Here is a 12,595-nt window from a genome sequence, read left to right on the forward strand (position 1 = left end):
TGAAGTGGGTGGTGGCCTAGATATAGTAGACAAGTAAAATTGAATAAAATAAAAGAGAATGAAACTAAGAATTCCTGGAGGTGTGTGGTATCTGCCGTTTACTCACTCTGTATATTTTGTCTACTAATGTACGTTTGGCCTCCAATGCTGCTCCAACCTGCTTCAAACTGCTCCTTCAGGAGTTTTTCTATCTCTTGCCTTCATCCAGATCACAAAAACAGATGATCAGATAAATAGAAAACACACACAAAGCCACAATTTAAAAAATTAGATTCTGATGTGGTGCTTATTCACTGTTGTTTGCAGACTTGGTCTTGTTCCCAGATGTGGCTACGCTGATGTCTTTCCATGATCCAGTTTGTAGTTATGTTATTTCTGATCCTAGAAAACTGACAGGTATCATTGTTTTTTAAAAAAAGAAGAAAAAATAATTTTCATTTGTAAATAGATTGCTGTCTGACATTGAAATAAAATGAAAAGGTTGTATCTCAAAAACCACAGTGAAGCTGTTTTATATATATTTACTTTTCATGGGCTATAAGATTTAACAATGGATTTTAAATATAAAAAACAAAATACAACGCAGAGGGAAGGTTCTGTAAACGTGCCATGTATATAAGAGAAGAGTCTACAATAAGAGTTTAATAACCATCCACATAATAGTTTTTAGTTTAAGGATATGATTCAGTATTATCTTTAGTATAATGTTGGCTTATGGCTTTTGTCAATCTGGTTTCAAATGAACTAATGGGCAAGTCATACTGTCTTGGTTGGTCCTCTGGCCTTCAGTACTTTTCCACTCACCTCTCTCCTGCTCACCCCATCTGCCAGCCACACCCACCTCATCACTCACTCCATTCCCCTGCTCTCCCAGCTGCAGCTCCTCAGCAATCAAGACAGTATAAAAGCTCCACTCTCCTCCACACTCACTGCCAGATTGTCTCTTAGCCACCCCATGCAAGACCTTCCCCTGTCCGCTGTTTTGACTTCCTGTTGCCGACCCTGCCTGTTATCGGACTCTGCCTTGTCTCCTGTTCTCCGGTGCCCGACCTTGTCTTCCGAACCCGACTCTGATTATTGCGTGATCTTTGCCCTGCATTCCTGCCTGCTCTTTGCCCTGTTGTGGGAAATAAAGCAAACCAGACAAGCTACTGCTGTGTGCTCTGTGTGCTGCATTTGGGTCCAAAACCTCACTTTGTTACAGTACGATCTGGCCAGTCATGGACCCAGCGCACCCTCTGGCCCGACAGAACGGGCCAGCCAATATGGACACAGGAGAACTGATTACCCTCGCTGAGTTTTTCCGCCAGGAAGTAGAGAAGAACATGCCTCGGTTTGAGGAGGCGGAGGAGTGCCCCTCTGGGGAACACGCCTGGCTGACGGGGGGCCCTGTTGTTCTCAAACCCAGGAGAGACGGCGGCGCCAGCCCCAACCTGTCCTGGTGGGGGTCCTGGATGCACCTCCCCCTGTTCCCGAGGTGGTCCCGAACGTACCCCAGCCTCTTCCCCTTTTCTGGGGAACAAGCCTGGCTCGAGATGGGCCCAGGAGTCTCCAGCTCCAGGAGAAATGACGGCGGTGCCAGCCCCAGCGTGTTCCCGAGGTGGTCCCGGACGCACCTCGCTCTGTTCCTGTTCCAGCGGTGGTCCCGGACGCATCAGCCCCTGTTCCAGCGGTGGTCCCGGACGGACGCATCAACCGCTGTTCCAGCGGTGGTCCCGGACGCATCAGCCCCTGTTCCAGCGGTGGTCCCGAACGCATCAGCATCAGTTCCTGTTCCAGCAGTGGTCCCGGACGCATCCGTTCCTGTTCCGGCGGTGGTCCCAGATGCATCAGCCCCTGTTCCTGCGGTGGTCCCAGATGCATCAGCCCCTGTTCCTGTTCCTGCGGTGGTCCCGGGCGCATCGGCCCCTGTTCCTGCGGTGGTCCCGGGCGCATCGGCCCCTGTTCCTGCGGTGGTCCCGGGCGCATCGGCCCCTGTTCCTGCGGTGGTCCCGGGCGCATCGGCCCCTGTTCCTGCGGTGGTCCCGGGCGCATCGGCGGCCCCTTGTACTCTTTGCCTCCTCAGCCGGCCCCTCGGACTCTTATGGCCCTTTTCCACTAGTACCACCTCAGCTCGCTTCTACCCGCCACGCCCCCGTCTTGCGCTTTTCCACTACGGGCCAAGGCGGGCCGCGCCGCGCCAAGCCGATACTTTTTCTGTAACCATTCTGCCGAAGTTCTAACCAGGCTGAGCCGGGACTATTTCTGACGTCACCACCCTCCGCGCCACTGATTGGTCGGGGGGCGGGGCCGTCAGATGTTTGAATCAGGAAGCGGGAGTCAGCACGAGAGTGACTCGCGGCTAGCAGCGATTTTATTATAAAGCGCAAAACATCTGTTTGGTGATCCAACTCTGAGGTATAGATGTTCATAAACCTGGTGGCTGACGAGAGAATTAAAAAAGGGATGTAGACGGGCTGTTTTAGGCCCCATCCCAATTCTCCCCCTCGCCCTCGTTTTCTTCACTACCCCTAAATTTTGCGTGTTCCTGTGAACGTAGTGGTGTCCATTTCCTCTTTTCACCTAGGGGGAGTGGGCATAACGAGGGCTAGGGGCTGAGAATAGCCCCTTCACATCGAGGGATTGCAGATGCTGACTTCGCGAGCGAGGGGGTATAAAAATTTCCCAGAATGCTTTTCGTCGTCATTTGCGGACTGAATCCAAAAAAAAAAACATGGCGGACATTTCTTAGTGAATAAATCAATATTTTTTAGTTAGTTTCTGCATAAAAATGCGTTTTGATTACATTTCTAGCGACAAATATATATTTTACTTTCATAATATTCACTCAGTGAATGTACATAATCCCTTTTTTGTCCGTTGTTCGCGAAGAATCGTGCCGGAATAAAGGCTGTTAGGTTACGCCGTAGGCTACGTAACCTACGCCGTCTGCTCTGCGTCGATTTGACTCGCCGACCGAGGGCAAACAGGCAGACTCGTCTCAGATTGTGACCGAGGGAGCAAGCATTTTTTTGTGGGAAATAGAGAGAAATAATCCTGTGACTCGTCAGATTTGTTTTGGATGTTTCTGATATAATAGTTTTCAGAAACCACAAAGCTGTTATCTGGGTAATTTACACACTTTCAGATAAAGCTGAAGTGAAGATAGCGGAGCTGTTTTATGGTTCCGCGTTAAATCGACGCAGAGCCTACGGCGTAGGTTACGCGGCGACGCGCGCCGTATGCCGTACCCTACGCCGTAGGCTCTGCGTCGATTTAATGCGGACCCATAAACTCCGGAGCCGGCCTGCGGCCCATCTACAAAATATTGGTTAAAGTATTTTTTCTCTTGCTGTTTATGATAGTCAAAGTTAACTCACCCACAGAAAGGCTGAAAGAAACACCAGCAACCTCTTTCACAAGACCCGAAGCAGCGCAGTAGAGTTGTTAACAACCGTTGCTAAGTGACGTCACTAGACAACTCCTCCCTGGGCTCGAGCCTCATACTCATGCGCATTCAGGCACGGTGCTCCAAAATGTTCAATTTAAGCAATTAACTTATTAAAAGTTATGCTTTAACTTTTTAAAGCTATGTTATGTTGTATCCTATAGTTTGTATTCAATAAATGAAAGTAACACTTCAGAACATTTAGAAGGAATTTTAACATCTGGTATATGGAAAGATTTTCTGCAAAAATACAATTAGTTGCTGCTGCATTCATGCATAACAGGACAAAAAAAGGACTTTAAAGTATCCCAACAGCAAACTATGTTTAATTGCACTGTTATAATTATTCAGTGAATATGTTTAAAAACATTACAATCAACCATTCAAAGACAATTCTTTTGACAAAATAAGTACAATTACCATCAACATATTATTCAATGTTATATGAAAAAAATATATACACAATTTATCACTTCTGTTTGTCCAGTTAACATGTATTGTGTTTTAAATGCCTAAAAATTCTTTAAGTAGTAAAGCATCTTTATCTCAGTGTAAAAGTAACTGATGTAATCTACAAGCTGAGAACTATAAGCAATCCATTTTAATATACAAGGAAACTTGAAAAATTTGGCTAAATTATATAAATCTTGGCCACATTTATTATTCATAAATATTGTGTTGTGAGACTTCTTGTTTATCTGTCAGACTGTGACGGTGGTTGTTGCTCCTCCTGAGGCTGCTTTGGTGGGACACCCTCCAAGAAGGTACAGAAGTGCTCTGCTGTGTTAAAGTCAGGTCTCCTTAACAGGAAGTAGCACTTTGGGAAGTAATATGCAACCACCAACCCCAAGTTACCTACCAAAGAAAAATAAACATGGATAATAGACATTTTTTTTACCTCATTGACATGAGATATTGTGAAGCCTGTGTACACTGGTATAAAAACTACCCAAACCACACAGTAGATCAGGGTGGAAAAGGTGATGTCTCTGGCCAGGTTGTACTGATGAAGAGGCCTGGCAGCCATGAAGGTGCACATGAATGACACAAGGGCCATTGAGCCATTAAATCCTTGCATTATAGCAAGTTTGAATGGCTGCACTGGACATGCAAGAAATGACTCCACAAAGTTTATTGTCATATTTGCCACATGGTCCGTCAGAGAGGGTCCTTCTTGAACAAACCAACCACAGAGACCTGCCTCCACAACACAGCAGATTAGCAGACACAGCCAACTTCCTGGTCCTCTTATCTTCTGCAGGTAAGATGCCGCCACTTCTGGGAACTCTGTCACAAAGAATATCTGTAGGACACAAGAGTTGGGAGCCCAATGTAAAATCTGCAGGTAGTCTAGTGAAGGGACATTTGGTCTTGTTTCTTTTCTTATCTAAATAAGCCAAGTAGAATATACATATATATATATTCCTGCAAAGGATTATGTATGTATGTATGTATGTATGTATGTATGTATGTATGTATGTATGTATGTATGTATGTATGTATGTATGTATGTATGTATGTATGTATGTATGTATGTATGTATGTATGTATGTATGTATGTATGTATGTATGTATGTATGTATGTATGTATGTATGTATGTATGTATGTATGTATGTATGTATGTATGTATGTATGTATGTATGTATGTATGTATGTATGTATGCATGCAGTACTCGAGTTGTAAAAAAAAAATCAGGGGGGATGGTGGATTTTATCATATGGGGACAGATAATTTGTGCTGATTACAAATAATATAATATATTACAAGTAATAACACTGACCAAAACACCTGCAGAAATACTGCAGGAATGACAGCAGCAGTTAAATGCAGCCTTCTGTAAGCTTTAAATATCCACTGTGCTTACATCAAATACATCAAAACACAAAAATAAAAAACACTTTTCTGAACTTATCAATATGACTCTGTCCTTCACAGGATAAGTAAAATGGATCACTGCAAAAACTCAAAATCTTAACAAGAATATTTGTCTTATTTCTAGTTAAAATGTCTCAGTTTAGTAAAAAAATCTCATTACACTTAAAACAAGACTCATCGCTGGAAAAAACAACAATTTTCACCTGTTTCAAGTAGATTTTCACTTAAAATAAGTAGAAAAATCTGCATGTGGAACAAGATTTTATTGCTTGTAATGAGAAGATAAATCCTGTCCCATTGGCAGATTTTTCCTACTTATTTCAAGTGAAAATGTACTTGAAACAGGTGAAAATTGTCAAATAAGTTATTTTTCTGGTGATGACTGTAAATGTTGAAATAGCAGTAAAACCACATTCATTGATGAAATGAAGGTATGGAAAGGGGGGATGATTTTGTCCATTTTTATTTCAGGGGGGATGCCATCCCCCCTCATCCCCCCTCAACTCGAGTACTGTATGTATGTATGTATGTATGTATGTATGTATGTATGTATGTATGTATGTATGTATGTATGTATGTATGTATGTATGTATGTATGTATGTATGTATGTATGTATGTATGTATAGTTAGTCAGTCCATGTCATTTAATAGGCAGCAGCTAAAAAGAATGAGTGCGAAAAAAGCTAACAGTTAAACTGATCAGGTTTCAGTTACTTACGTCTGGGAAAAACATTTAAATAAATTATATTTAATTTTCTATGCTTAATAATAATAATAATAATAATAATAATAATAATAATAATAATAATAATAATAATAATAATAATAATAATAATAATAATTTGATAGAAATAAACATAGCTCAGGTCAGGTGTTATTCTTTGTAATGCCAATCCGGCTTTGGGTTACAAAATCCTGCAATTCTACAGAATGTAAAAATAGTGTAATAATTGCATGCACTGTGAGAAATAGTAACCACAACCAGTTTTCTTCAAAAAGAAATTACTTCAGAAAGCTGAGAGAAGACATTAACAGTCGTCTCTCTGTTTCACTGGTTATTACTGTTCATTGCCTCTAGCGGGCAGTATTTCATCTATAGTTTCTCACCTGTAGTGAGACAGACGTGATAATAGAGAGGGCGACGGTTTGGAAAATGGAGATGAGAGGTAGCTGGAGTCGACACACCAAATCTCCCGGCTGTCCCAGGAAGAGTAGCAGGCTTAAACCCGCTCCCATCAAGCTGAACAGAGCCACAAAACTCAGGGCACCACCCGAGGCCATCACCACGGGGGTCCCTCGATGCATCAGGAACACGACACAAACTGACCCCTGACATATGAGCAGTAATGTCACTGCCAGGATCATAATCTTGGCCTCAGGTGTGTCCCATGCCAGCACTTTGTAAATAGGGTCTGTGCAATTAGTGCTTCGATTCTTGGACCACCGACCATTAGGACATTTGGTACACTGGATGTCAGCTATGAGACAGAAAACAAGACAGAAAACTTGATCAGACTCGGTTAGGGCGATGAGGGGAAACAGAGAAACATCATGTCCTAGCTCTCTCTGAAACACTTCTAAATAACCGGAAGTTGAAGTTTTAAGAGATGGAGGATTTTTTAGATGATTTCTAAGCTGCAGTGACTTACTAGAGTCTTTAAAGTTTTCCTAGTAACCTTTTGGTAGTACATAGGTTGCTGTCATCAGTAAAGGTCCACTCATAATCCGTGTAAAAATACTAATGGTCACCTTCACACAACTATAACCTGGTGACTGAAGTATATTTGCCATACAATAAATAAAGCATGTTTACTAAAATATTACAGTATCAGTTAAAATGAGTGAACAACCACATTACAGGGATTTGCTTGGTAAGTTCCTGCCACACAGTCTATGCAGTCAAAACAGCAGGAATGGAAGCCTTTGACTCGGCGGACCTGGCCGGCCCCGCATTTTGCTGAGCAAGTAGATGTAGGAACCTTTGAAAGTTGTGGAAAAAATGATAATTTCAAAACCTGGATCATGATAATACAAAAATTGATGTGAGATGTGTTTTATGACACAATATCCACAATCCAATTAGGTCATTAATGATAATAAATCGTAGAATTACCGATGAGTCATTTGTGTGCCATTTGAAGAGAGATATATTGAGGCTCAGTTGTTCTTGGGAATAATTTCCAACATCATCAAAATCCACACCTGAGGATCCCCAATTCCACTGAATCACATTGTACCCTAAATTTGGGTTGCCACTTTCATCAAACTCTAATTTAGTGCCTTTTATGTTGATGGAGGTGTTCCTCAAAGCTTCCAAGAGCTGTGAAATAAGATTTAAATGCAAAAGTTAATCTCAGTGTTGATTCCAAATTCTCCATAGTCATCTATATGGGTGAGGAAAAGAAAAAAAAGATTACCTTCCAGGGATAGATTATGCTGCTTGATCTCCACTTACAAGCAGTTGAATTACACTGTAGTAATTTATGCAGTGCCTCTGCCACACTGTAGACAGCAGCATACACACCAAAAGCGGTTCTATTCACAACAGTGTTATCCACCAAGCTGATGTTAGCAGGTGACAAGTTCCAACATTGTGGGCAGGGATTTGGGGGATCGCTTTGCCTTTCTGCGTGAGGAGATGTATTTGCTCTCTCCTCGTGCAGTTTGGTGAAGAGTGCATGCGTGTATGGAATTAGCTGATCAATTTCAACTGTTGTGTCAATTAATCCAATAACTGTTCCAATTGTTTTGATGTTGGGGAGAGAAGTCAGAAGATCATTGATGGCCCAGCTAGAGCTTGCAATCCATACACCTGTCAAGTTCCTCTTGATGACCTGGAATTGAATGAATTTCATTACTGTCCACCGTAATCCATGTTATATCAATATATGAAATAATTTGAGTCTGTTCCTCTAACCTCTTCAAAAAAGAGCATGGCCTGTTCTTCAAGAGAAAAGACCACCACCACCTTGACCTCAGTATCTTCGATATTTTTAATAATGGTATTGATTGCAGGTTTTGCATCAGTGTAGACGGGAATCAAGCCTTGATACGCCACACAGACAGACATATTCTCTGCAATTTTGGAAAACTGCTGCACGCCACGTTGTCCATACTCTTCTTCGCTGCCCACTACCGCCACCCAGGTCCAATTAAAAACTGTCATAAGACGTGCAATGGCATCCACTTGCCATTTATCAGTGGGCACCGTGCGGAAGAATGATGGGTAGACAAGACTGTCACTGAATTTGTCACTGGTGGCGCCGTAGCTAATCTGGGGTGAGAATTGTCATGTTATGCATCATTTTAAGTGAAAATAGACAGACAATTTTTTGGTTAGCCAAATATTGACATAAAAAACACATTTTATACAAATTCACATCATCATCATCATCATCATCATCATCATCATCATCATCATCACAGTTTTATGTCATTGATTTTCTTTGTAAGATATCATAGCTTTTCCAAAACCTTTTCAGTTGTTATGAATTTTTGAATTTTGGCCTTCAAATGTACATTTTTCAATTTTTTCTGATTCTTTGAAAATTTAAAGTATACTGTATGTTGATTTTTATGAAGGACCATGCAGACATTTTTATTGAATATCCAGGATGATTTTGCATATAAACAATTGCTTGTGAATGTTAGAGGTTTTACAAACATTTGTCATTCAAAATTTAGGAATTTTAGCAATTTTAAGCAAAATATCTCAATTTATAAAGGTTCGGCAGCATTAAACATGTTGTGGAGGTGTATAGAGGCATGATAATAAAAACAAATTTGGTTTCATTGTCCAAATACATGTCATGCACATTAATCCTTATATTAATATAATACAATGATTATAATTCATAAATTGCTCTCACTTTAGTTTTTCTGATCCAAAAGCTTTAGATATTGAGACAAAATCACTATTTTTTTTTTTAATATGGTAGACCAATTTATTGCTAGTTAACTCTAAACTAGAGTTTGGCTGTAAAGTCATTCGACAAAATGGACTGTACAGTTGATAACCCCAGGTAAGAAAACGTTTTTAGTTTTTGCTTGAGTAGAAAATACGTTACTGTTATTTATTTGATACTGTAAAACATTCATCAGAAACTGTTCTCCAAGACCAGGAAATATTATTTTAAGTACAATGTTTAACCCAATCATCTGAAAAATTAGCTATTCAAAAAGCTTATAAAGAAGCATAAAATTACAAAATTTTACTCGGAGAACAATTTCAAAAATAAATACCCCAAAATGTTTTCATTAGTTCCTTTTTATGTTGGTAAAACTTTTAATTTGAAAGTTTGAATAAATATCAATGAAATGGAGAATCTGGGCAGTTTTCATGTAATGACCATTTACTGAAGTAGTGGATGAGGTTATCACTAGAAGGTGTATTTTTTTCTTTTTACTAGGAAGGTAATTTGATTGGTATAGTTTGTCATTTTGTTTCTAGAAATACTCGGTGTCTGTTTACATGAAAATGTTACCCAGCTTTTGATATTGACGATGTGGATCTGGATTCTTTTGTTTGTTTTTTTTGTAATTTAGCCTTAGCTGAGGTGTGTTTACCTCATTGTAAATTTCAAACGTGAACTACTGAACCAAATGAATTCTCTCTTTTACAGATTTCTTTACATTTGCTTTACGTGTTTACAATTACATTCTAAATATTCTGTCATGCATGATACAGTATTTCATCAGTAAGAGAGCATTAGCTACATAAAATGTAATACATTTGAATCCAAACCTGAGGCATTAGAAAAAATCCCAGGAGCTTTCCAATGACAGACACCATTTCTGAGGTTTCAGGACCAATCACAGCTGCTACGCTTGTCTCATAGTTGGTGTAATTACACTTTACAGAGAGTGTGTTGGTTGATTTCGCCGTGAGGAAGGACATCGAAGGTTTCACAACAACAGAAGAATTGCCTGCTGTATCATAGATTTCATAACCTAATTTGACGCCAGGAAGCAGACTCGGGTTCCCGTTGATCTCATCCACTGCATATTTCATTACCAAAGCAAGCGACAATCCACGTACATTTAAACTGTTCAACCACATCCAGAAGAAAACAAAAGAGAATCTATGTTAGTCGCATTAAAACAGCATATGTATACAGGATTTCAGATAATAATCTTATAATTGCGAATATAAAAATTATAAATAAAATTTAAAGTCTTATAGTAATTTACCTTTTACATTGGTTGAGGTTGCAGGAGTTGTTCAAGTCCTGAATATGAAAGAGCCCTCCGAGCTTTATGTCCCCAGAAAAGTTGAATAGCTCTGTGGGAATGGTTTTAAACCATTCAGGTGAACTCTCAATGCAGGAGTGTTTAACTAACACCCAGGACAGAACTGACAACATGAAGTGTGAAGCCATGATGCAGATAAGCTAGAGTCTGCAGCTACAATCAGCAGTGCAGTTTACATATATGTCAGGACGTCACAAAGTGTGGCTTTATTCAAACTTGCCGTGAAGCCCCATGGCCCTCCCCTTTCTGGATGGTTGAGGATGTAATTTTAATGTTTAAGCATAACTTATGAAATAATGCTTATAATGTCACCCTTAATCAGAAAATCAAGATTTAAGTTGTTTTTTTCTTCCATTCTCCCAGCAAACAACAGTACGGGTCAATGTTTGATGCATTTTTTTTTCCTTCAAAATTCTCCACTCATTCTCAATTGGGACAGGTCAGGATAGTGTGCGTGCCACTCCAGTATGCCAGTACCCATAACCCTTATCCCTCAGCCATGCCTTTGTGATTTTTGTCAAATATGGTTTCACATTGTCTTGGTAAATATGTCGTGTTGAAGGCTTTTTGCATGAATGGTGTCATCACTGACGTGCAAATGAGTTTTGCCAAGGGCACTGATACAACCCCATACCATCCCTGAGCCTGGCTTTGTGACTTGTTGTTGAAAATAGTTTGGAGCACATGTTGCCCAAAGAGGATCTGGAATACTGATCCTTGTGTCCAACGTGTAAATGGTCAGTCTCAGATGGAGAAATATGCAACGCCCTTGTCATGTTTTTAAGGAACAAAGTTTTTAAACTTTTCAATTAATATACATTGCAGTTGTTGACAGTTGTCTTTCTCCATCTTTTCTTTTTCTAATTGTGGTTGTGCTGACAAACATTTATGTCAGTGCTTTGAAGATTGGTAAAAAGCTTTCTTTCAGTCGTAAATACTGTTGCAGGACTAAATGCAGTATCGTGCTTTATTTTTTTTAAATAATTAAAACATAAAAATTAAAACACCAGAGCTTCATTTTGGATTGAAGTTTAAAGTTGTTTCTAATATAGTTATTAAAATGTTACATGTTAAAAGGAAAGACTGGCTTGGCCTCTTGTTTGTGTTTGTGCATGTGCTGTGAAGGCCATCTTTCCCCGAGAATTTTCCTGACATTTGCTTGTGGTTACTTTGATTCTCTTCAGTGTAACTTGATGTTGTTGTCACAGCAAAACCTGAGATGATTTTAAAAAAATGTAATGATAAAAAAAAAAAAAGATTTCTTTCCTGTTATTGTTGGCACTGTGATGTTGTACAAAGCATTAATATTTGTTTACCCTCTTGGAGCTAATTTCATTTCATTTTTCTGGTTCGTCATTGCATGTCTTCTTTCCCCCTAATTATGGAGTTTTGTTTTCACCCCAGCTATGTTTTGCATGTAGCTTTGCATGAAATGTTGCAAAACCATTGGCACATTTCCTTCAAATGTATTTGTTTAAACCTACAGTGGGCATGGGTGCATGCAAATGTTCCTTGGATTAACAATTGAACATGTTTTTACATTTTAAATAAAGACTCATCCTTTTTATTTGAGTTCTGTCACCATTGACAAGATATGGCCTTATTTTTTTCAATTATTACTGCTTAAAGCTCTGAGATCTACATTTGTATGAAACATATTGAGTGACGTTATGATTGTTTGATTAAAGGTGAGAAACACCATTTGCATGCTATCACTTGATAACTGGCTCCCTGACAAGATTACTCTGACTGAACTTTATGTATGTGAGTTTCTTTATGATCGCGCACTCTTCAAGTTCTTGTACTTGACTTGAGTATTTCCATTGGTCTTTCTACTCCACTGCATTTGTTGAACAGTTTTAGTTAGTTTTATGATGAAGATTTTACACAATCGATTGAAAACAAACACAGTTGGTCACATGTGACCTTCATATATTTCAAAATGAAATACCTGGAGCGTTAAACTTGGAAATATCAGAAGAAAATCACTGACCTGAGAAAATGCTTCTGAACTCTCCTTCCACGCCTCCACTTATGCGA

General features: G+C 39.7%; 1 protein-coding gene across 1 annotated transcript; it reads right to left on the reverse strand.

The window, feature by feature from the left end:
- Positions 1-3,876: 3,876 nt before the first annotated feature.
- LOC133449411 (taste receptor type 1 member 3) lies at positions 3,877-10,683 on the reverse strand. Its single transcript, XM_061728555.1, has 8 exons — positions 10,496-10,683; positions 10,050-10,350; positions 8,223-8,579; positions 7,723-8,139; positions 7,419-7,625; positions 7,164-7,284; positions 6,413-6,783; positions 3,877-4,730 (listed from the first exon to the last, which is right to left on the reverse strand). Exons 1-8 carry the CDS (start codon positions 10,681-10,683, stop codon positions 4,122-4,124), a joined length of 2,571 nt encoding a protein of 856 aa, XP_061584539.1. The 3' UTR covers positions 3,877-4,121.
- Positions 10,684-12,595: the final 1,912 nt, after the last annotated feature.

Source organism: Cololabis saira, chromosome 8, assembly GCF_033807715.1.
Source record: "Cololabis saira isolate AMF1-May2022 chromosome 8, fColSai1.1, whole genome shotgun sequence".
NCBI lineage: Eukaryota > Metazoa > Chordata > Actinopteri > Beloniformes > Belonidae > Cololabis > Cololabis saira.

Excerpts from the sequence above, each read along its gene's own strand:
- LOC133449411 (XM_061728555.1), bottom strand. The coding sequence starts at position 10,683 with ATGGCTTCACACTTCATGTTGTCAGTTCTGTCCTGGGTGTTAGTTAAA. Across the intron at positions 10,351-10,495 it reads AACCTCAACCAATGTAAAAG|TTTAAATGTACGTGGATTGT; the intron begins GTAAATTACTAT and ends GTGGTTGAACAG. Across the intron at positions 8,140-8,222 it reads CCATGCTCTTTTTTGAAGAG|GTCATCAAGAGGAACTTGAC; the intron begins GTTAGAGGAACA and ends ATTCAATTCCAG.